At 40.8% G+C, this 23,455-nt stretch overlaps 1 protein-coding gene across 1 annotated transcript in view; it reads left to right on the forward strand.

Moving 5' to 3' along the window:
* The window catches only part of MTMR7 (myotubularin related protein 7), a 108,945-nt gene that overhangs the window by 15,847 nt on the left and 69,643 nt on the right, over positions 1-23,455 (forward strand). Inside the window, exon 2 of the mRNA XM_039256300.1 lies at positions 22,834-22,956. Coding sequence (XP_039112231.1) covers positions 22,834-22,956 — 123 coding nt within the window. The remainder of the gene's footprint in view (positions 1-22,833; positions 22,957-23,455) is intronic.

Genomic DNA, 23,455 nt, shown 5'->3' on the forward strand with positions numbered 1-23,455 from the left:
GTTCCGTAACCGATGAATGGGTGAAAAAATTGCGGTATATATGTATGATGGAATATTATTTGCCATAAAAGAGAATGAAGTTCTGATGCATTCTGCAAAATGGATGAACATGACCTCTTAAGATGTTTTGCTGAGTGAAGTAAGGCAGACAGAAAAGGGACAAATATTGTATGATTCCATTTATAGGAGGTATATGGAATGAGAAAATTCTTAGAGACAGAGGTAAAATATAAGTTACCAGGGTCTGGGCATCAGGGAAAGTGAGAGTTACTGTTTAATAATTATAAAGTTTCTGTTTAAGGTGATTAAAAAGTGTAGTGATAGTTGGTTATATACATAGATGGTTATATACTAAGAATGTACTTAATAACACTGAATGGCGCACTTAAAAAATGGCTGAAATGGCAAATTGTATGTTATGTGGATTTTGCCACAATAAAGGAAAAAAGCAAACAAATTCATTGCCTGCCACATACGCTGTGCTCAGTAAGTATTTGTTAACTGAGTGAATTTGTGGAATGAATGAAGGAAAGCAGGAAGGAATTCCTGCTCAATTTAATTTGGCAAATGTATGTCACCTATGAGCATGATGGTGGGAGGCAGCGTGGCTCTGAAGTCAAGTGCTCACAGTTTTAATTTTTATTCTGCCGCTTACTTATTGATACATCTTTTCTTGTTTCTTTTTTTTTTGTTTAGTTTTGACATACTTTTAAAGATGAGAAATAATTCATATTCAAATAATTCAGTCTTTCAAATGGTACAGTTCATTACACGTTGTTGTCTTTTGTGTAAAATTTTTACTGTCTAGTTTCACAACATTTGTGTCACCTCCAAGAGAAACTTCATACCCATTAGCCGCCAGTCCCCACGTCTCTCTGCCCACACTCCTTGCTACCACAGATCTGCTGTCTGTCCCTTCATGTTTCCCTATTCTCGACATCTTATATAAACGGACTCAGACAATATGTGGTCCCTTGTGACCGGCTTCATTCACTTTGTATAACATTATCAAGTTTCCCTTGTATTGCAGCCCATATCTGTACTACCTTCCTTTTTGTTGCTGGATGACATTCTATTGTATGGAAACAGCAACGCCCACATTTCCTTATCCATCCATCAGTTGACAGATATTTGGGTTGTTTCCATTTTTTGTTTTTTGTGAATAAAGCCTCTGTGAACACTTACATACACGTGTTTTGTGTGAACATCTGTTCTGTTCTCCTGAATACACACCCAGGATTGGAATATTGCAGTCATACGGTAACTATACGTTTAATCTTTTGAGAAACTAACAAATTGTTTTCAAAAGAGGCCATTTTATAGCCCCAACAGCAAGGCGCGAAGGTTCTGATTTCTCCATATTCTGGCCAATGCCTTTTATTATTGTCTGTCTTTCTGATTATAACTATCCGGATGGGTGTGAACTGATATCTCATTGTGATGGTTTTTCATTTCCCTGATAGCAAATGATGTTGAACACTTTTTGTGTGCTTATGGGCTTTTTATATATCTTCTTTGGAGAGATCTCTATTCAGACCCTTTGCTTATTTTTTTAAATAGCCTTTTTGTTTTTTATTTGTTATTTAAAAAAATTTCTTTAAGTTTACTTATTTATTTTTGAGAGAGAGAGAGAGCGAGAGCGAGCGAGCAAGCAGGACAGAGGTAGAGAGAGAGGGAGAGAGAGAATCCCAGGCAAGCTCTGTGTTGTCAGCCCAGAGCCCGACATGGGGTTTGAACTCATAAACTTTGAGATCATGGACTGAGCTGAAGCTGGATGCTTAACCAACTGAATCACCGAGGTACCCCAGCCTCTTTGTTTTTTAAAGCAATTTTAGGTCCACAGCACTATTGAGCAAAAGGTATAGATTTCCATATACTTCCTGCCCCGACACATACATACTCTTCCCCTTTATTGCCATCTGAGTCACAGTGGTCCACTTGTCACCACTGAGGAACACACACGGACACACCATTATCACCCAGAGCACATAGTTTACATTAGGGTTCATCCTTCCTGTTGTACATTTTATAGGTTTGAACAAACTTACAGTGACATGCATCTTTCAGTATAGTATCATACAGAGTGCATTCACGCCCTAAAAATCCTCTTTGTTCCATCTGTTTGTCCCTCTGTCCATCCCCCTTCTCCCCCCGCCAGCCTCTGGAAACCACTGATCTTTCTAGTGTCTACAGAGTTTTGCCTTTTCTAGAATATCATATAGTTGGAATCATACAGTCCGTCACCTTTTCAGATTGGCCTCTTTCCCATGGTAATAGACATTTAGGTTTCCCTCATCTTTTCATCACTTGATAACTCATTTCTTTTTAATGCTGAATGATATTCTTTTGTCTGGATATGCCACATTTTATTTCTCTGTCTCCCTACTGAAGGAAATCTTGGTTGCTCCCAAGTTTTGGCAGTTGTGAATAAAGCTGCTGTAAGTATCCTAGTAATGTGTTTTTATGTGGACGTGAGTTTTCGGCTTCTTTGGGTAAATGCCAAGGAGCACGATTGCTGGATTTTATGGTAAGATTAATTTTGGTTGTGTAAGAACCCATCAAACTGTCTTCCAAACTCCCACCAGCAGTGAATGAGAGTTTCTCTTCTTTCACATCCTTGTCAGCATTTGGTGTTGTCAGAGTTTTGGATTTTGGCCATTCTTAATAGGTGTGTAGTGGTATCTCCTTGCTCTTCCAATTTGCAATACCCTGATGATCTGTGATGAGGAACATCTTTTCATGGACTTATTTGCCATCTGTGTATCTTTGGTGAGGTGTCTTTTAAGGTCTTTGGCCCATTTTTTTTTTTAACCAGGTTGTCTTTTTATCAGAAACGTCTTTTGCAACTATTTTCTCCAAATCTGTAGCTTTTCTTCTCATTTTCTTTTTCTTTTTTTTTTTTTTAATTTTTAATGTTTATTTTTGAGAAGAGAAGACAGAGCATGAGTGGGGGAGGTGTAGAGAGAGGGGGAGACATAGAATCTGAAGTAGGCTCTAGGATCTGAGCTATCAGCACAGAGCATGATGCGGGGGTTGAAACTCACAAATGACAACATCATGACATGAGCCAAAGTTGGATGCTTAGCCGACTGAGGCACCCAGGCACCTGTCTTCTCATTTTCTTGACAGTGTCTCCCACAGAGGCTTTGTGTGTGTGTGTGTGTGTGTGTGTGTGTGTGTGTGTAAGTTTATTTATTTATTTTGAGAGAGACAGAAACAGCATGGATGGGGGAAGGGCAGAGAGAGAGGGAAAACAAGAATCCCAAGCAGGCTCTGCATTGTCAGCATGGAGCCTGATGTGGGGCTGGAACCCACAAAACTGTGACATCATGACCTGAGCAGAAATGAAGAGTAGGACACTTAACTGACTAAGCCACCCAGACATCCCCCCCTTTTTTTTAATTTTAGAGAGAGAGAAAGTGGGGGGAAGGGGCAGAAGGAGAAAGGGAGGGAGGGAGAGAGAGAGAGAGAGAGAGATTGAGGGAGAGAATATCTTAAGTAGGCTCCATGCTTAGCGTGGAGCCCGATGCAGGGCTTGATCCCATGACTCTAGGATCATGACCTGAGCTGAAATCAAGAGTTGGACGATCAACCAACTGAGCCGCGTAGGGAAATTAATGAATTAATTTAATAGATCATGCCTTTGGTGTTGTATTTAAAACGTCATTTCCAAATCATAGGTCACTGACATTTTCTCCCATGTTATGTCCTAAGCCTGTGAGTTGCAAATGTTTGCTTCTGTTCAATGGCTTGGTTATTTTCAGTTTCACATTCTTTGAAGTCCAAACATTTCTAATTTTGATTAAGCACAGTTTACCTATTTTTCTTTGGATGTTTATGCTTTAGGTAGCTTATCTAAGAAACCATCACCTAATCTGTGGTCACAAAGATTTATATTGTTCAGGTCTTTGATCCATTTTGAAGTAATTTTTGTATTTGATGTGAATTAGACGTCCACATTCATTCTTTCCACGTGGAATTCCAGTTGTCCCAGCATCATATATGGAAAAGTCTTTTCTTAATTGTCTTGAAACCCTTGTGGGAAATCAGTTCACTGTTGAATTGATTGTGGATAGGCCATAGGTGCATGGGTTTCTTCCTGGACATACAGTTGTATTCCTTTGATCTCCATATCCATCCTCAACTAGCACCACACAGTCTTGACTATTGTAGCGAGGTATATGTTCTTGAATGAGTCATCTGAGGTCTCTCAAAGCCTTGATTTCCTCATCTGGAACTAGTTAGGAGACTAGTTAGGAAAATATATTTACAGTGCCTAGTAACTTGGCATTCCGTACCTTTCAGCTGTTTTTATTATTTGTATTATCATCTTTATTGCACAAAGAGGTGGCCACAGGTTTGTATGCTGAAATAGCTTCTGTGAAATTTGATAATGAAAAACATTTTCTTAATCCACACATGTCATTTGACTTACTCATTCACTTCCTCACTGCACAATGGGTTACATTATTTCCTTTGAAGGCACTCTTTGAGTGACCCTACTCTCCTTCACACCCATACTTGAGAGTGCATTTTTCTTTTATAAAAACATTAATTTATCAAACATGGGTGAATATGGGTCGACATGGATTTTAGGAAAGATGTCAGGTTTTGTTCAGCAAGCATTTGCAGTGGCCTGTGCTCCTCTTCACAAAGCCTCAGTGAAACCACCCTGGATTGCTGAGGGAGAGTGTTTTTGGAGTGGATGTGTGTTGAAGAAACTGAGAGACACACTTTGATTTTTTTTTTTTTTTAGTGGGTGAAAGTAACCTTAAACTTTTCAAAAGTGATATAATGAAGGGATTATATACCTTGAAACTTTGGAAATCTTGTGAGGAATGGTAGACTTGAAATGGTAACCTTTTATATATGTCTGTTTTATTTATTTATTAGGAAATCTCAGTATTTGCCCTTGAACTTTCATCTTTAACTGATTCTGTTTGGTTGTCATTTCTGTCATATCTTTGCCAGAAAAACATTGTCTGGAATGTTTATTTTCACAGAACAGATGTACATATATTTTCTCATCCGTATTTAAGGCTTATTTTTATTGGCTTTTCCAGTCTGAACAAGACAAGCTGTGAAGTATGCATGAAATTAAACCCTCTGACCAAACACTCAGGATTCCGTGACTTCGTCCCGTGTGATGGTTCAGTTTTGTATTTCTATGTTGCACTTAGCGAGAGTCCAGGGCTGCTCATTTTGTACCATATTTCTTAAGCCAGGAACAGTCTCAGCTATTTTTTTTAGTGCCCTTTCCCCTGGTGGACAGCTAGTTGAAGCCTTTGGGAGTAAAAGTACTTCCCAGGACATAAACCCAACCCTTCCTCCCACAGCCATTTAAAATAGTTTAAAAATAACCCCCACTTAAAGTTTTGTGGCAGGCTATGACAACTTTATAAAAATTCTATGTTTACTTTTCTCCTCTTTTTCATTTGTTAAAATACTGCTTATCACAGATTCCCGGAGAAATACAGTTATTGCCAAGCTATGAAAGAAAGTCTCATTTCCTGGGGCATCTAGCAAAGTAGGAGTTATTTAGAACGTTCCAGGTACACTTACACAGTTGACTTGTACCTTGACATGGACTGTTCAACCAGTTTGGGGAGTGGTGGTTTGAAGAAAGGGATTCTGCCTTCTTGAGCTAAGTGGATAGATTCAAAGTCATCATTCATGCATTTATCCATCCGCTTGTACCCTCACCAAATATTCCTTGAGTACGTCTTGTATGTCAGGTACTGTTTTAAGCCCTGGAGATCCAATGGTGAACTAGACAGAGTCCCTAGTTTCATGGAACTTACATGGTAGGAAGAATTAAACTAAAAAATATTCTTTAAATACATGTAGATAATCACTATAGCCAAGACCTTAGAAACTCTTCCATTTTTAGATTTATTTACCAAATCCTGTTACCCTTCCCCTGTAAACCCTCACTTGTTTCCCAGCCCACTCGGAGGGAGAGCCAGAGTCCTCACATTGTCCTGGAAGGTGCTACAGGTCACCCTGGGGCACCCCATCTCCCTCCTCTCACCCCTCGCAGACTCCAGTCCCAGTATCAAGTCCCTGTAGACACTTGGGCACGTCCACACCGCTCTAGCTCCCAGGGCCTTTCGTTTTCCCTCTTTTCCCACATGTGCTGATAGCCGGTTCTCTTACTTTCTTCTGGCATGCATATATGTGTTTTACTTACTGCCTGTTCCTGCCCACCCGTTCCCAAACCGAACACGGGCTCCCTGTGAGCAGTGACTTCGTCTTGTCCATGATGCGTCTCCAGGGTGCTCTCTTCTTGGCGGAGAGTCAAGGTGCACAATGAATACTCTTCCATTGAATGAATCAAGGGAATGGTTTAAACAGATGTTAGGTCCACGCTTCACTATCTTCCAACAGCCTTGCGTCTTACTATTTTTGTCCTTATTTTTTATGCAATTATGCTCATATTTCATTAATTCAGAAATACTTAACGAGAAAATAGAAGAATGGCTTCCAGTAAACATATTCTATCTGGACTCGGTACCAACCTTATAGATTTGAGTTTTGCGAGGAAAACCGGCTTTCAAGTTCACATTGTAAGCAAAACTTTAATCCCAGGATTTTCACAAAGCATGTTATAAAGGACAGCAAGAAAAAAAATCGTGCCCACTGACTCAAAGTTCAGCCCTGCAACGTACCGATAAACTGGCAGGACCTCGATGTCTTCTGTAGTCTCTGCTCAAGAAATAAGGGTGTTTAGTGGAAACCAATTTGACAATAAACTATTTGTAAAAAAACAAAAAATAAAAAAAATTAAAAAATAAAGTAATAAAAATAAAATAAAAAAATAAAAATAAAGGTATATGTAAAAAAAAAAAAGGAAATAAGGGTGTCTCTGGAGGGCTATGCATTCCTATACAGCAGTCACATAAGGAATTTATGATCCGAAGCAAAGCTAAACGAACTTGCTAGAAACTTCTCAGCTACTACACCCATGGGTAACCTCTGCCCTTAGTGGACTTAACGACAGAGTCTGTCTAGTTTAATGGTGTAGCTTTTCTTCTTACATGCAGGCTTGTGTTTACAGCAGCTCTTAAAGACTGGTTTTCAGCTCCAGCTGCACTGTATCCAAGCTGTGAGAAAAAGTAAAAAGTCTTAGTTCTAAGGTAGTTACAGGACACTTTGTTTTCACTTTTGCCAGTGAAGTTTGGGTCCCCCCCCATGTCTGTTCTTGTTTTGTACTTGCAACGTCTTCCACAATTGAATATTCCTCACCTTCTTGTCTGAAAATTCAGATTCACTATTTAGCATTCCTAGTTAGTCAGACCTGACTCTGTGTACAAGCCCTCCCATACTTTATTTTTACCATATTGTTGTTAATTTTGTGTCACTGGATGAATATTTTGGCACATACCTGTGCTAGGCACCAGGGTGGAAAGGCAAAATGGGCGTAATGTATGTCCTCAGGGCCCCACAGTCGAGGGTTGTTAACGTTGTTCTGACATCACGGCAGTAGCCTCTCATTTCAGGAAGTCCATAAGCCACAGGCTGTGTGTCCTTTTTTCCCACGGTTCTCTTGTAAGTGTGAGCCTAGCGTTGTTCATGGCGTTGCAGAGAATGGTGGGCATAAGGGATATATGTTCTCAGCAACAGTGCAGTGGTCCAGTGAAAACAGCATGTAATAAGTAAGGCAGCACAAGGTAAATGGGAAATAGCAGTGACCGCAGGGCCGTGGCACTCCACAGGGTAGAGAATGGTTGCTGTGGAATGGGGTGGTGTGAAGGAAGCAGGTCTGGGGTGTTCCGCTGGAAGGGGCATGCTGTGCTGGGTGAGTGGGTCCTCACTGCCCTTAGTGGCCTCTGAGCTCACTGTGACAGGACAGCAGTACAGCCTTTCTTCTTCCGCTCAGAAGAGGCCACACGTCTTCCAGTCTGCAGGGTACTCTGCATACTTCCCAGAATGGCGGCGATGGCCTCCAGAGGGCTGTGCTGTAGGAGGAGCAGGAGAAGAATGTGGTGTGGATTATGGAGTCTGTCCTTGAGGGCTGGGAGCCTTGGATGAGGTGTGGGAACATGTAAATGAGCTGGAACCTGGCCTTGCCCCGGGCGGACGGCGGTACCCCTCTGTCCTCTGGCACTGACACTTGCCAGAAGATGGTGGAAGGGGTGTATATGACTTGGTTCTCTCCAAGCCCGGCTCTCTCCTCTCTTTGGACCGGCAATAAGTTCCAACTGGCACGACTTGCCCTTGGAGAAATGTTTCCCCATAGTTCCCAAAGAGCTATATAAGTAGACAGCCTAGTGCTTTGCTAAGAGTGCCTTTGTCAAAAAGATGTCAACTTCAGAAGCATTTTAGAATTTTAGAAATATTTTTGGAGGAAAATCATCAAAATAAGCCTTTGGCTTTCTATAGTGCTTCATAGCAATCATTTGTAAATGGTTTTTAATAGATCACTCCATACATTTATTCTTTGAGTCACAATGGGCCTCACATCTGTTCTCCATTTATTTTCCTCATATTTCTTCCCCTTTTTCTCTTATTTGAGCTTGTTGAAAATGGTATTTTTGGTTGGGGTTATTTTAAGGTGGTGTTGAAATAAATCCTGGGACTGTCCTCTTGTTCAACAGCACATGTTCTTTTAAGCCTACACATCCAGGGTCATCCTACCAAAATAAATTATATGGACCCTGTACAAAACTTTCAAGTGCCTGACTTTTTATTTATGAGAATTGGCTGCTGGCATAACATTTGTAGTTTCCCCCGAGCAAAGATGGCCTCCCTTCTCTTGTCTCTGCTTTTTCCAAGAATTCCTAGCACTCCTTTCTTAAGTAGCTCTGCCTCTGTGACACGAACTATTTTAGCTTTATTCTCCCTTTCAGGGAATTTTTAAAGTTTACTTAAATTTCAGCCAGATCTACTGTTGTAACAGTTGTATAGGTACATGGAACTCAATAACCTGCCCATTTATAGACATTCAAGGCTATCTGAAATCATCAAGATGTTTCCTTTACCTTGACCTAAGCTGGGTAAAAATATCCTTATCTATATAGGAAATTTGATTTTTTTTTCTTTTAAAAGCAAATTTTGCAAAGCTTGTGTTTTTCCCAGAGTTTAATATGACTTGTTGGAATTATTTGGAGATTTGTAGGTGGCTCAAAAATCGGTAGAAATACGTCTACCAAGTACTCAATTTCCCATGTGGAGAAAGGACTTCAATTTTCCAGCAAATTGAGGAAATACATAAATACTTCACTTTGGAATCTGACACACCAAATATCCTTCTAACATGCATACAGTTCCAGAATTTTTACTCATTTTCAGTGTCCTTCAGTGAAACTACCAAAACAAAAGAGTCTGGATGAACACATCTGTCCTTTTTGCCCTTACTTTTGAAAATTAGATCGAGATTACTGGGGTGAACTTTTCTACCAGTACCTATCCATGGGTCTGACTATACCCCTTGGATTATGAGTCTGTTTCAAAGTGGTTTTGCATCTTTCCAAATTTGAACTGTCTTCAATTAACCCAGTTGAAACTGTCTCTGTCCAGAGAGAAGTTGCTACTTGGGGAGGGAGATAAGGTTGAAGATGTGAGCCACACAGGCTAGTGGTCGAGGAAGAAATTCAATGAAGGATTATCTGTATATGCATGGACTCTGGTAGGTCAGCGTATCTCTGGAGAATAATCAGTGGCATCTGTCATATGACACTGGCAATGGTTTGGGGTATTCTGAAGGGAACCTGCTATAAAAATGGGGCCACGCTGTGGAAAACTCTTCCCAGCAGCGGTGGGGAGCTCCTGCGATTTTGAATATAGGGTGACATGTAAGGGTGTGCAGTACAGTGACTGCTTGGGTGACAGACCTGGGAACAGGTCATGTGGTGGACGTGTGCTGATTTCGGCTGGTCACCATCTGTTCTCACCTCTTCCTCTCAGGGCCATGTCTGCTCTGTGGTCAGTGCCTGTGTTTGTGGCATGGCTTGTACCTCACATCCGGCCAGAATCATGTCATTGCAATCTTAAGGACCCGGTGAAAGGCAGTGAGTCTTTGCTAGGGTCTTTGTTGCTTTTTCTTGCTGGTCATGGGGATGGTGGGAGGTGGCGTTGGATTGCCGGGGCCTCCATGAGCAGAGAGCCAGGAGCCAGCGGAGGGGACCACTGAGAGATGAGGGTGAGGGGCTAGGTGTTCCAAACCCCTGGCCAGTGTGAAGTCAGCCTCACCACAGATATTTATGGATGCACACTCAGACAGATCCTTTTTGGCTTAAGCAATGTGAGATTGAGATTTTTCTTTCTTGGTCCTGGAAGATTCCTGACAGAGGTGAAGTCAGGTAACCTGCAGGCAGTGTTACTAGTTAGATGCCTTTTGGTAGTCTGGATGCTTGGTGCAGAGTAGACACTCAGCAAATTAATAACAATTAAATTAAAAGGGCTTAATTAAATTAAAACCTAATGGGTGGCAGCTGTCTAATATTCATGGGGTTCTTTCATAGGTACCTTTGTATTATATCCGATGATAATAACTCTGTTTAAGAAACCATTCAGCTTCACAGTAGGATACATTTTTTAGGGAGCTTGGAAATAGGAATGTTTTTATGCAGTCTCAATGTGTGTATCCCCCCAGCATTTGCCTCCGTTTTATATCAAAGATACGGGTTTTATGAAGGGCAGAATGTCCAAGTGTTTCTTCTGGTTACATGTCATATATTTTCTTGGACTACACTTTGTGATTTTTGCCCTTAGTTTTTCTCCAATATCTGACCTCTGAATAAAATGGTCCTGGGAAAAGACTTTCATTGGTTTTATAGTTTTAAACAGATTAAATCTGTCTTTGGGGAGAAGGATTAATGTTCCTGATTTTTCTATCAAATGGCTAGATTGGAAAACTCCTAAAGCTTCGTGACTGTCCCTTATTATTTATTTAAACAACGTTATGTCAGTAGGGAAAACGTGCTTTTTATTTTTATTTTTTGCAAACAAGTTTACTATGTGACGTTGGACAATGTGATTTAATTTTTCCAGTTTTACTGAGATGGAATTGACATGTAACATTGTATTAGCTGAGGATGTGTGACATCATAATTCGATATGTGTTCATATCGCAAAATGATTACCATAATAGGTCTCGTTAACATCCACCCCCCCATATAGTTACAGTTTTCCTTCTCTTGTGATGAGAAATTTTAAGATGTACTCTCATAGCAAATTTCAAATACACAGAGTATTGGAAGTGCTTATTTATAAGTGGGAAAAATTGAATGCTTTTTCTATTTTAAGAGATCATAACAACTCTAAATGGTCCAAAGAATGTTTTATTGCTTTACTTTTTCTTCTTTGTCAAGGTACCTGGCAACTCTAATCTTTCAGTCTACCTTTCCTGTGTATTCTGTTGCTACCACCACTTTAACGGGGGAAATTAAGTCACAGACATGAGGTGAACATTCAGTGGGAGCAAGAATTAAATCTCTGAAGTCTCTGTTATGGATTTGCTTATCCATTACTGTTTATTAATAACCACTGAGGTATATATTTTTTGTTCTTCTCTCACACATGTACCTACTTATAGGTGGGATTATTCATTATCCCAGAGCCCTGGCTTCAAACTTCAAACATCTTGCTTAGCAACATGGAGACACCTATCATAAATAAAACAACTAAGCGTTTCTAATAGAGTGGACATTCCCATAGTTAATGCATGGATGGCTCGAAGAAGTAGAACTTGACTTCTTAAACGTTCTCCTGATGCTGCAGGCCATCATTACCATAGCACCTGCAACATGCCAGGACTCACTTCAAGACTCTATCTGGCTAGTCCTGGGACCACCTGGGAACCAGGCTCTCCAGGCTGTAATGACCACAGGACCATGGGGGTTGTCTTCTCTAGACAAGATGGAGTGAACGGGCAGCCTTAAAATGGCCAACTAAGCTTCTCTCCATTGAGTTATCGATGCATTAGCTTTATTGAGAGCTCTTTACTTTTTAACTCTGTACTTCTCTGATTGAAATTTTAGGGAAAATAGAGGATAGGCTTCGAGCCATGATGCCTTTCTGTAATGTACAATACTAGGCCTGCACTGAAGAGGTGAAGTACCAGAGAGGCCTAGGGAAATGGATGTGGGAGTCAGGTACTGTTGGTTTAAAATCTGGCTCTGCCACTCTCCAGCTGTGAGTCCATGGGCAATTGGTTTATACTTGATGTGTTTCTATTTTAATCATTTGTAGGTGGAATATCCATGTCTCCCTGTCAGCTAGGGTTAGAAATAGCGTATGCACCATACTTCGTACAGTACCTGGAGCCTGCTAGTTGCTCCTTAAATTGTAGTTTTGCTTTTATTATGATTACCCTTCCTCCTGTCCCTCCCTCTGCTCAAGGGAGAAGTTGGAAGGGATCTCCCATAGTTGTGCTTCCTTCTTTATCAGTTCTTCTGCAGAAGTATCCTGGATGGGCCTGATTAGGGCAGTTAGCTAGCAGGGAAGCGAGGGAGTAGGCACTGCTTCAAGCTAGGGCGGCCCAGGGATGGCCCCGCAACCTGGGAGCTTCCATGTCTCAGCGGTGGGACTCTGGCCACCTCTCCTCTTCACTGTGCTCATCGCTGCATGATGCGATAGACCTCCATTTACTGTTGTGTATTTCACACTGAAGTAATAGTGGACATTTTTGTGTGGTACATCTTCACATTTTGTGGCTAATATGACATGTTGATTCCAGAGAATGAACCCTTTAGGAAAAGTGAATTCTGCCTTGACTTTTAGCTTTCCATTATTGTAAGGCCGCAAGCTTGGTCTCTGCACAAGTCCCTCTTGTCACTTGGATACTTTCTGATCAGTGATGTGGGAGTTTGACGGGTGGGCAGTTAGAAGCCAGCTTGGTCTGTATGCTGTGTAGCCTGAATTCCCCCCTTAAAGATTGTAAAAAATGGATGGCTAGATTGAAAGATTTTGAAATACTATGTTTTTGGAAATCAGGTTGGCGTACTGTTGTAAATATACATTTTACATAATGTTTTCTTTCAGTTTATCTTGAAGGATTGTATGAGCATTACGATTAAATATAATAGTTTAACAAAGATGCAATCCGATGTTATCTGGTAAAGAATGGCAACTAAAGTACTTTCTTTTAAACACGACAGTAAGAGGGGCACCTGGGTGGTTCAGTGGGTTAAGTGTCTGACTTTGGCAAAGGTCATGATTTCAGTTAGTGAGTTTGAGCCCTATGTCAGGCTCAGTTGTGTCTGCTCAGAGCCTGGAGCCTGCTTCGGATTCTGTGTCTCCCCCTCTCTCTCTCTGCCCGTCCTCTCCTCACACTCTGTCTCTCTCTCTCTCAAAATAAATAAACAGTAAAAAAAAGATTTAAACGCTAAAGTAAGATACTTTATTCAATCACACTTAAAACCAAACGATACTTAATTATCAGAGCTAGAGCTAACCCAGGAAGCCTTACCAAGTCCTCCAGGATTCCCAGACAGCCATGTGCTAAGACCCCAAAAAGAGGAAAGGGGAGATTCCCCAGGAGCGTGGAGACTGGAAGGGAGCCTGCTGGGGCCTAGGTGGCTGCTACCCCACTAGTGGGCAGTGTGCTCGGGCTGGGTGTGTTCACCTGTCTCCTTTATATTGAGTCATTATTGTATATATTTTTGCAGTTCCTGTTTTGTGTGCTTTCCAGCCTGTCTGTAAAGTACTAGTACCACTGACTTATCACAGCAGCCGGTTAGAGAAAGACTACATGCTCTTTAGGTCCCTTATAGAAGTCAGAACCTAGAGATGGGTGGTAAACTGCCTGTGCCCAAGTTCAGTTCCCAAACCAGAACCAATACCAGAGCCCAGGCCTCCTGCCTGACTCGCAAATACTTTTTCATGTTGGTAGAGCTAGAAAATGTCATGATACCAAATTTAGCACGACAAACTATTTATCTAGCTGCTTTTCTTAGATTAGAACATAAACTTGTCCTAGGTTTTGGCTGTTGCAGGCATTTAGATTTCTCCCTGTTCAGCAACCTCTGGATCTCTTCCCCCAAAGTGATCGGCAGTGACCTTCAGCCTAATTCATGTGGTCTTTGGCCCAAGCAAAGCTGGTGGCCAGTGCTGTTTGCCTTTCTTTTGTCTTTTTCAATAAAAGGTAATCCTACCCCATGCACTGTGGACTTCTTGTCCTGCAGAGCAGCTTTACTTTTGCAGATAGTCTGATACGATTCTGGGAATCGAGAGTGTTCCACAGTGCAATATTCGACCTGCAGGGGAGAAGGGAAAAGCTCATATTCTATCAAAATTGAAAGTAGGTGGTGTGATGGAGACTGGCTGAAGAGAGGCCCTTTGTCTCAGTGATTTACAAGGTCTCCCAGATTCCCAGGCGGCGAGGGAAAGACCGAGCCAGACTCGCGTTCTGCAGCCGGGTGTGCTGTTTCAGACCTGGCAGTGACGTGGTAAGGCCCAGGGTTGTCACTGAAGCTTTTCAGCCTTGACCTAGAAAAGCTGATGGAATCTTTTTTCCCCCCTCAATCTAAAGCCAGCAGAGCAGGGATGGGAATGAAAAGGCTGTTAAACTGGGACGCAGCCTCTTCCGTTGAGTCTGTAAGATTCCTGAGGATGGATTTTGTTCTTACCGCCGAGCCCTGCGCTCTGCATAGGCATGTCATTGAATGGGATTGGATGTTTGGTAGTTTGTCTTAGTCCTGAGAATGCTGAACATCTTGGGTCAGCGTTGGGTCCCTTGCATTCCGTGCACAGGCCTTCCATCTTTGGGTTTATCTCAAAGAATACACTGATAATGGTTTGTGAATATGTTTTTATAGTATAATTTTGTCTTAAAGCATTCAATTTTCACATGCTGATTTTCATGTATAAAATTGGTTAAAGTAATTGTATACCGATTATCTGATAGATATTAATTTTGAAGAACGGGACTGAAATGACCTCAGAGGCATTCGCTGGTGCCCACAGCCTTGGTGAACAATGGGCTTGGGCTCTGGCTAGGCGGATCGCCTGAGTGGCCTGGCGAAACTGGGTCCCCAGTAACTGTGAATTGGGGGACTACCTAAGGACCTAACTCATGGGGTTATTGTGGGGCTTGACTGAAGTCACGTCTGCAAAGAAACAGCCCAATTCATGGCCATTGACTAAGTACTCTAAAAATATTTATTATTTTTATTATTATTATTTTGGTAATTTTTGACATAAACCAAATGACAGCTGAGATTGGCCTGATCCATGAACTATCGGGAAGGCTATTTTGAACACTCCCTTTCTTTTCCCTTCGGAAGTCCAAGTCTCCCTGGAATTTCTGCCAATTCCCATGGAGGTTTGCATTTCCACAGTCCTCTCTGGCGCCCACTCCCTGCTCCCACTGAGGTAGGCACGGCCGAGATCGTCTCACCGTCCACTCATGCATCTGTGCTCCTTGCCCGCACCATGCAGAATTACAGCCTGCCCCAAGCCTAGCTACACAGCATTCTTCCAGCCCACTGAAACACCAAGGTGTATAAAACCCTCCTGAAGATCTGGGGCAAAGGCAAGTTTCAGTAAAGCAAAAGATGGAGATTAGACTTTTCCTTCCCATCCCTGGGGTTATTTCTTCTGGCACTTCACTACCTGATCAAATAATGCTTAAAATGAGGTATAACTGTTTTCTAAAATACACTGAAAGATTAAAAGTGCTTGTGTTTGGATTTTGGGACTACCGGTCATTTTCTTCCCTTCCTTCTATATTTCTGAATCTTTAAACATTATGTAAATAAGTGCACATTTCATAATTTTTTTAAAAAGACAAGTTTTTATTAAAAATTTTTTTGTAGTTTATTTTTGAGACGGAGAGAGACAGAGCATGAGTGGGGGAAGGGCAGAGAGAGAGAGAGACACAGAATCCGAAACAGGCTCCAGGCTCTGAGCTGTCAGCACAGCCTGATGTGGGGCTCAAACCCATGAACCATGAGATCTGACCTGAGCCGAAGTCAGACGCTTAACTGACTGAGCCACCCAGGCGCCCCCAAAAAGACCAGTTTTTAAAGCTGGGGGAGAATCCTTTGTAGGATTGGAGAAGACTTTATTATTAGCAGGATAAATAAATCCTTGCCCAGTGAGCCTCATCTCCTTTTTCTGATTCTTGAGAATGCACTTCTTTTGGGGTGTCTGGGTGACTCAGTTAAGCATTGGTTAAGCATCCGACTCTTTTTTTAAAATTCTTTTACATTTTTATTTATTATTAGAGACAGAGAGAGACAGAGCATGAGCAGTAGAAGGGCAGAGAGAGGGGGAGACACAGAATCTGAAGGAGGCTCAAGGCTCCACGCTGTCAGCACAGAGCCTAATGCGGGGTTCAAACTCACAAACCGCGAGATCATGACTTGAACCGAAGTTGGACGTTCAACCAACTGAGCCACCTAGGTGCCCCAACATCTGACTCTTGATTTCAGCTCACGTGATGATCTCACAGCTTCTGAGTTTGAACTCTGTGTCAGGCTCTGTGCTGACAGTGTGGAGCCCGCTTGGGATTTTTTTTCTCTCTCTCTCTGCACCTGCCCTGCTTCTCTCCCTTGCTCTCAAAATAAATACATAAAATAAACTTTAAAAAAATGCGTTTCTCTCAAGGTCTCAACTCCTCCCAAGTTCTTTCAGCTCCTAATGGGAGTTGTATATTGTGTGTGTATCACAGCTCCAGATGGCCCCCTCTTCGGCAGCACAATAAGATTCTTTCTCTAACATGTCTTGACATGCCAGTTGCTTCTGGAAGGCTCCTCCTATGCTTTGGAGGGTGGAGTTCCAGTGGTCAGGCTATTGCACTGTTCCTTCTGCTTGGTCCACTCCTTCCTTCTACAAGGAGAAGAGCCTCTACTCTCTCGGGCCCTCTGGAGCTCACTCCTTCTGCTGTTATGTTCTGGCTTCTGATCGCTGTGCTCCCAGGACTGCCCCGCTAAGGTCAGCAGCGTCTTCCATGTTACTGAGCCCAGTGGACGTTTTACACTTCTTGACTTACTTGATGTCTCAGCAGCATTGGAGTGGACACTCTCCCTTTCTCTTAAACCATTCCCTCCTGACATCATTCCATGACCACACACTCTCCTGAGTTTCCTCCTCCAGCTGCATTCCTGTCTAGTTTGGTTTTCTGATTTATCGCCTTCTATCAGAACTTTAAAGGTTAGATTCCCTCAGATTTCTTCTTTTCTCACTCTACATGTTCTCCTGGGTAACCTCTTTGGGTCTCATGGTTTCACATATCATTTATGTGCCAACGACCACAAACTTAACTGCACTTGAGCAAATCCAAGACATCAGTGATGATAAGACGCACCAAGATGTTGTGTCCCCACAAAGAAAGGCAGAAGCACTGTCGATTACAATGACACACGACTTCTTACACATTAACCGTAAGATGTATTCCGTTTTCAGAAGTGTCAGAATGTGAACAGTGCACACCCAAGAATTAATGATGCACTGTCAGATGTTTTGCATAGATGAACTACTAGTCATGGAGCATGAATACCTAGTGTGTCTTCAGCATGGTGTTCCTGGGCGCGCACAAATGAATTGTAATAACTTGGTCCAGGGAAGCTGGTGGTCTCCTCTGAGTCCTGTCTCTCCAGGCATGAAATCGGTCTTATTACCGATTTATAGCTTATAATGTCTAAATAAGATAGAATTAAGTTAGCTGAACAGTGAGGCAGAGTTATTGAGCCAGTGGGTTGTCAAGATGGTGCCCAAACTCTTGAGATTTGTTTCATTTAATATACAGTTGACTGATTCTAGAGTTCCAGTCAAGAATGTTCTGGCTATCTTAGTGTAAACCATATGGTACCCCTGAGCATTGCTCCCTAACATCACAGAATTTATCAGACAGTTGAAATTTAATTTTTACTGTTCATTTATTTTGTTGTTACAGATCACTGGGAAATTATGCTCCTCTTATTTCCTTCATTGTGTTTTTATTTCTTTTTTTCTCCCTCTACTTCAAAATTACTTTCAGCAGCGATGGGACCTTTAAGAACTATTGCCAAATTTTGAAATGTAATTTTTCTGCAACAGCAGCCAAAGTTAACAAAAAGACACAGAAAAAGTCTCATCAAGTATTCTAATCTGCCACCATCTGTGAACCTCATTCTGTTTCGCTGAGGTTTTCTAAAAATAATCTAAGTGGTATAGCTTCCTTCACTACTATGGAGAGAATAATCCATACTAAATATTTTTGCCTCAAAATATTATCTTATGTTCAACATGATTATCCCAATCAAGTTTTGTCTCCTTAGTCCGAAGGACAGGGAAAATTATTTACATTCCATATTTAGATACTGCTAACTGGTGTATCACCCCTGAACCTCCACTTAGTTTAGGTAGTTATATTTTAGCATGCAAATCAGTATTTTCCCATAGAAATGTTCCAAAAATAATATATCCTTTTGCTTTTCTTCTCCCACAACTCTCTTCCATAAGATCTTTCTTGCAGTTAGTTCGGAATAGAACCTTTAATGACAACAGTTTAAGTAAAATAATCTGATCATGTGAGAGTAGAAAAATAATCTCCTTAAATGCTCCTGGGTCAAAGAAGCAGTAAAAGACTCTTCTAGAAAGAAGGAGAATGCTGCAAATAAAACTCATAAGGTGCAGCCAAAGATTTACTTGGAGGGAAATGATTGGACTTAAATGCTTGTTATTAAACAAAAAGAATGACAATGAATGAGTGGACTTTTAAGCCTGAGAGTTTAGAAATGAATGAAGGAACAGAGAAAGCCACATGGTATACCGAGGAAGGCCGAACTATTACTAACAAAGGAGCAGAAATTAAACAGAAAAGAGAAAAAGTATTATATATAAATCCAAGACCTTTTATTTTGAAGAAAACCCTTTGCCCGTCTAATCAAGAGAAAGTAAAAGCATAATTCGCAATTTAGGAATGAGAGAAAGGATAAAGAGGGAGGGATTCATCTGCAGATAGGAATTAAAAAGTTATGAGAATTTGGACACCAGCAATTAGAAGATAATTTGTAAAGAAAATAGATGTACAAATGAGATTTAGTAAAAAATGGTAACATTGAGGGGCACCTTGCTGGCTCAGTCAGTGGGGTGTGTGACTCTTGACCTTAGGGTTGTGAATTCAAGCCCCCACATTGGGTGTAGAGATTACTTAAAAAAAAATCTTTAAAAAGAAAATGGTAACATCAAGTAGATATATAACCACATAAGAAATTGAAAGGATAATTAAAGATGTATTTCTATATAAAGAAGTGCCTGTATTTGCTTCAAAAATGATTAATAAGTTGTATAAATCTTCCTGATTAATGACTGTCATCATAACCACGATGAAGTCACCTGATAAAAGTAGAATAGGCTGGTACATGTCAGTCTCTCTTAAAAGCATAAATGCAAAGCCATAACAGAAATCAAAACAGACATGGTAAAATATACAAAATGTTAAAACGCCAACTCTAAGAATTCAAGACTTCTTTAAAGATTAAGAAATCTATTGCTATTATTGGTTATATAGGACCAAAATAAAAAGGAAATATTCATCCAAATATGTATTCAAAAAGCACAGTGTTCACTCCTGATTTTCAAAAATCAAAATTCTTAGTGAACTAAGAATAGGTCACTTCCATAATGTGATAAATCCTCAAACTCAGTGGTGAAGTATTGGAAGTGTTCCCATTAAAAACAGAGGTACACGTGAAAAGATGCCCAACATCATTAATCGTCAGGGTAATGCAAATGAAAATCACAGTGAGATGCTTTCTTATACTTACTAGGATGACTGTAGTAAAAAAGAAAGATTATAAAAAGTGTTGTCAAAGATGTGGAAAAATTGGAACCTTCATACAGTGGTAGTAGGAATGTAAAATGGTACAACTGCTTTGGAAAATAATGTGTGAGTTCCTCAAAATGTTAAGCAGGCTTGTATATGACACATTAATTCCATTTCTACGTGTGTGTGTGTGTGTGTGTGTGTGTGTGTGTGTGTGTATATCCAAGAGAAATGAAAATGATTTTCCTCATAAAAGCTTGTATAAGAATGTTCAAAGCAGCACTATTCCTAATAACCAAAAAGTAGAAACAACTCAAATGTCCATCAACTGACAAACGGAGAAATATAAATGTGACATATCCATATCTATGTAATGAAATATTATTTGGCAATAAAAGGAAATGAAGTAATGATGCATTCTACATGGATCAACTTGGATTGAAAACATGATGCCAAGTGAAGGAAGCCAGTCGCACACTACAGCATGCTGTCGGGCTCTGGTTATGTGAAACTAGGACTGTCCAGAGCAGGTGAATCCACAGAGACAGAAAGTAGGTTGATGGGTGGGGAAGAAATGAAGAGTGAATGCTAATGGGTACAGGGTTTCTTATTGGGGTGATGAAAATGTTTTAAAATTGATTGTGGTAATGTTGTGCAAGGTTGTGAATATATTATATTGCAAACCACTGACCAGTACAGTAGGTGAATTGTATGGAATGTGAATTAAATCTCAATAAAGATGTTATTTTAAAAAAAGAAATGATGGGCCACCTGGGAGGCTCAGTCAGTTAAGCGTCTGACTTCCACTTAGGTCATGATCTCACAGTTGATGAGTTCAAGCCCCGGATTGGGTTCTGTGCTGACAGTGCAGACCCTGGAGCCTGCTTTGGATTCTGTGTCTCCCTCTCTCTCCCACTCCCACTCTGTCCCTCTCTCTCTCAAAAATAAATAAAGATTTAAAAATTAAAAAAAAAGAAATGAAAACATGGGTGACTGTTGTCAGTGCTGCTATTTACTTCTAGTCTGAAGTGTCTAGTTAATGCCATAGAAACAAGGAAAGGAAAAGATGTATGAATACCAGAAAAGAAGAAACATTATTACAGAAAATATTCCTGTCTACCCAGAGCATCCAAGAGACTTCATTGAAAAAATGAGTAGAAGCAGTTAAAGAATTGGGTAAACAGGAAGTTGTAAAACACACAAATAAAAATTAGGCTGTAGGCTACTGTCCTTACTAATAAACACTTTTTATGAGTACATAAGGAATGATGATCACTTAGTAGGAAGGTAAACCAGTGATACGAAGACCATTTACAAAAGAGACACAATGAGGAATAACCAAGTGGAAGAATGTGGAGCATATCAGGGATGCCTGGATGTCTCAGTCAATTGAGGGTCTAACTCTTGGTTTCACCTCAGGTCATGATCTCATGGTTCGTGGGTTTGAACCCCATGTTGGGCTCTGTAATGACAGTGTGGAGCCTGCTTGGGATTCTCTCTCCGCGCCCCCCCCCCCCCACCCCGGCTTGTGCTCTCTCTCTCTCTCTCTCTCTCTCAAAAAAAAAAATGTGGAGCATATCAGTAACAGAGTAACAAAAGAAATATTTTTTAAAACTATGAGCTGGTCTGTTAAGACCCCGTTGTTGAATTAGCATCTTTAACATTCACAAGGCTTCGGGCATCATGCCACCACCTCAGACTACATCGTATGAATAAAAGAGTATGTTGTATACTTCATTCTTTATTTACCTCCTCAGATCCCTGAAAACTGGGAAGAAGTAGGATGGGAAGGCTGTTTTGGTTCCAGGGTCAGAGAAGAATGGGGCAGTGGAGCGTCTTGAGTGCATCAGGACTTTGGTGTCCTGAGGAATGCCCATTAGTTCTGGTATCCCCCTAGGTCTTCCCGGGAGCCGCCGAGAAGCCCTGTGCTCCCCCAAATACATCAGGGATGCAGCGTCCATTTAGACTGAAGACTGGAGCCAGTACGATTCACTAGTCCCTGACGCTGCCTCAAGGAAGCGAGTAACCATCCTGACTTGGGGGTGAGGGCTTAGCCGGTGTCTGTAGACGGTTGATCCTTGCCAGTAGTAAGTAGCATTGTGGAGCTGCCATCTTTATAGGAATGTCCATCAGGTGGTTGTGGTGTCTCTGCCTTGTTAGTCATAGTTCCTTCAGGTTTTATTGTCCTGTAGAGGTTGTCTTAGAATTTCAATTCTATTTCATACTGGAATCATCCCACTGCACATATCCTTAAAACTGCTCTGCTTCTAAGAGAGATATGTTGATAAACATTGTTTCCAGTTACCTCCCTTAACCATTTGAAGGTTGGTGATAAAAATTCCATTTACTAGAGACGTTTAATTATAAATGAATGTGAGCAGCTTAATTTGGTAGCTTTTCCTTGTAAACATGCAGCACATTCCTTGGATACTTTTGGCTCACATATGTGTATTTCCTGCTAGTTTATGTGGAAGCAAGCTGCTTTGAGGCCATTTCTGCTCTGGAAAAATAAATTGTTAAATACCTTATTGTCCTTTCGATAGACATAATTCATACATGGTTATTGTAAAAACCGCACTTTGATGCATACACGTCCTGCTTTAAACTAAAATTCTATAATTATGGTGAAATAAAAATACTTATTTAAAATACAGAAAGGGTATTCTTAAAGAATAGGTCTATAAATCTGTGATATGTTTAAAATTATATTTTGGGGTGCCTGGGTGGCTCAGTCGGTTAAGCATCTGACTTCAGCTCAGGTCATGATCTCATGGTTCATGAGTTCAAGCCACATGTTGGGCTCTACACGGACAGCTCAGAGCCTGCAGCCTACTTTGAATTCTGTGTCTCTCTGCCTCTCTGCCCTTCCCTGCTCATGCTTATCTCTCTCTCTCAAAAATGAATAAACATTAAAAAAATTTTAAAAAGAAAATAAAATTATATATTAAGTAATTAGTAAATTTTAATCTTTTGATATACAGAAACATATTCTGAGGTCTAAGTAAAGGGGGAAAGTTTTGGTTTTTCTTATTGGGATAGTTCTCAAAATTATTGGGTTAAACATAAGATTACCTGCTTACTATTAATTTTTATGATTAGTCTTTTGCTTTATTATAACTCTGTCAAAATGGTTTCTCTAGGTTGAAAATGTCCGCTTGGTAGATCGAATGTCTTCTAAAAAAGCAGCCCTAGGTACTCTGTATTTGACGGCTACTCATGTAATATTCGTGGAAAATGCACCTGACACAAGAAAAGAAACATGGGTATGTTTCTGTTTTTGGCTTTACGTGTTTTCTGTTGTTTCATGTAACAAGTTTGAGCCTCCGTTCTTTTGTTTGGCCTCAGGGTGGGGTGGGGGGCTTCTGGCATTTGCGTGCTCAGAACTGTTTTTGGAAGGTCAGCTTTGCCTTTTTCTGCATGGAGTCGAGTCCACTTGATCCACTTGTTCATTTTATTTTATTTTGTTTTGTTTTGTTTTGTTTTATTTTATTTTATTTTTTATTTATTTCTAGGAGAGAGAGAGAGACAGCGTGAGCAGGGGAGGGTCAGAGAGAGAGGGAGTCACAGACTGAAACAGGTTCCAGGCTCTGAGCTGGCAGTCAGCACAGAGCCCGACGCAGGGCTTGAACCCACGAACTGCGAGATCATGACCTAAGCGAAAGTCAGATGCTTAACTGACTTAGCCACCCAGGCGCCCCCCACTTGTTCATTTTAAAGACTAATTATTTGAACATCATCAAAGACCAGTCTAGAAGTAGCCAG

This window comes from Hyaena hyaena, unplaced genomic scaffold (genome assembly GCF_003009895.1).
Source record: "Hyaena hyaena isolate Hyena2069 unplaced genomic scaffold, ASM300989v1 scaffold_562, whole genome shotgun sequence".
NCBI classification, from domain to species: Eukaryota; Metazoa; Chordata; class Mammalia; order Carnivora; family Hyaenidae; genus Hyaena; species Hyaena hyaena.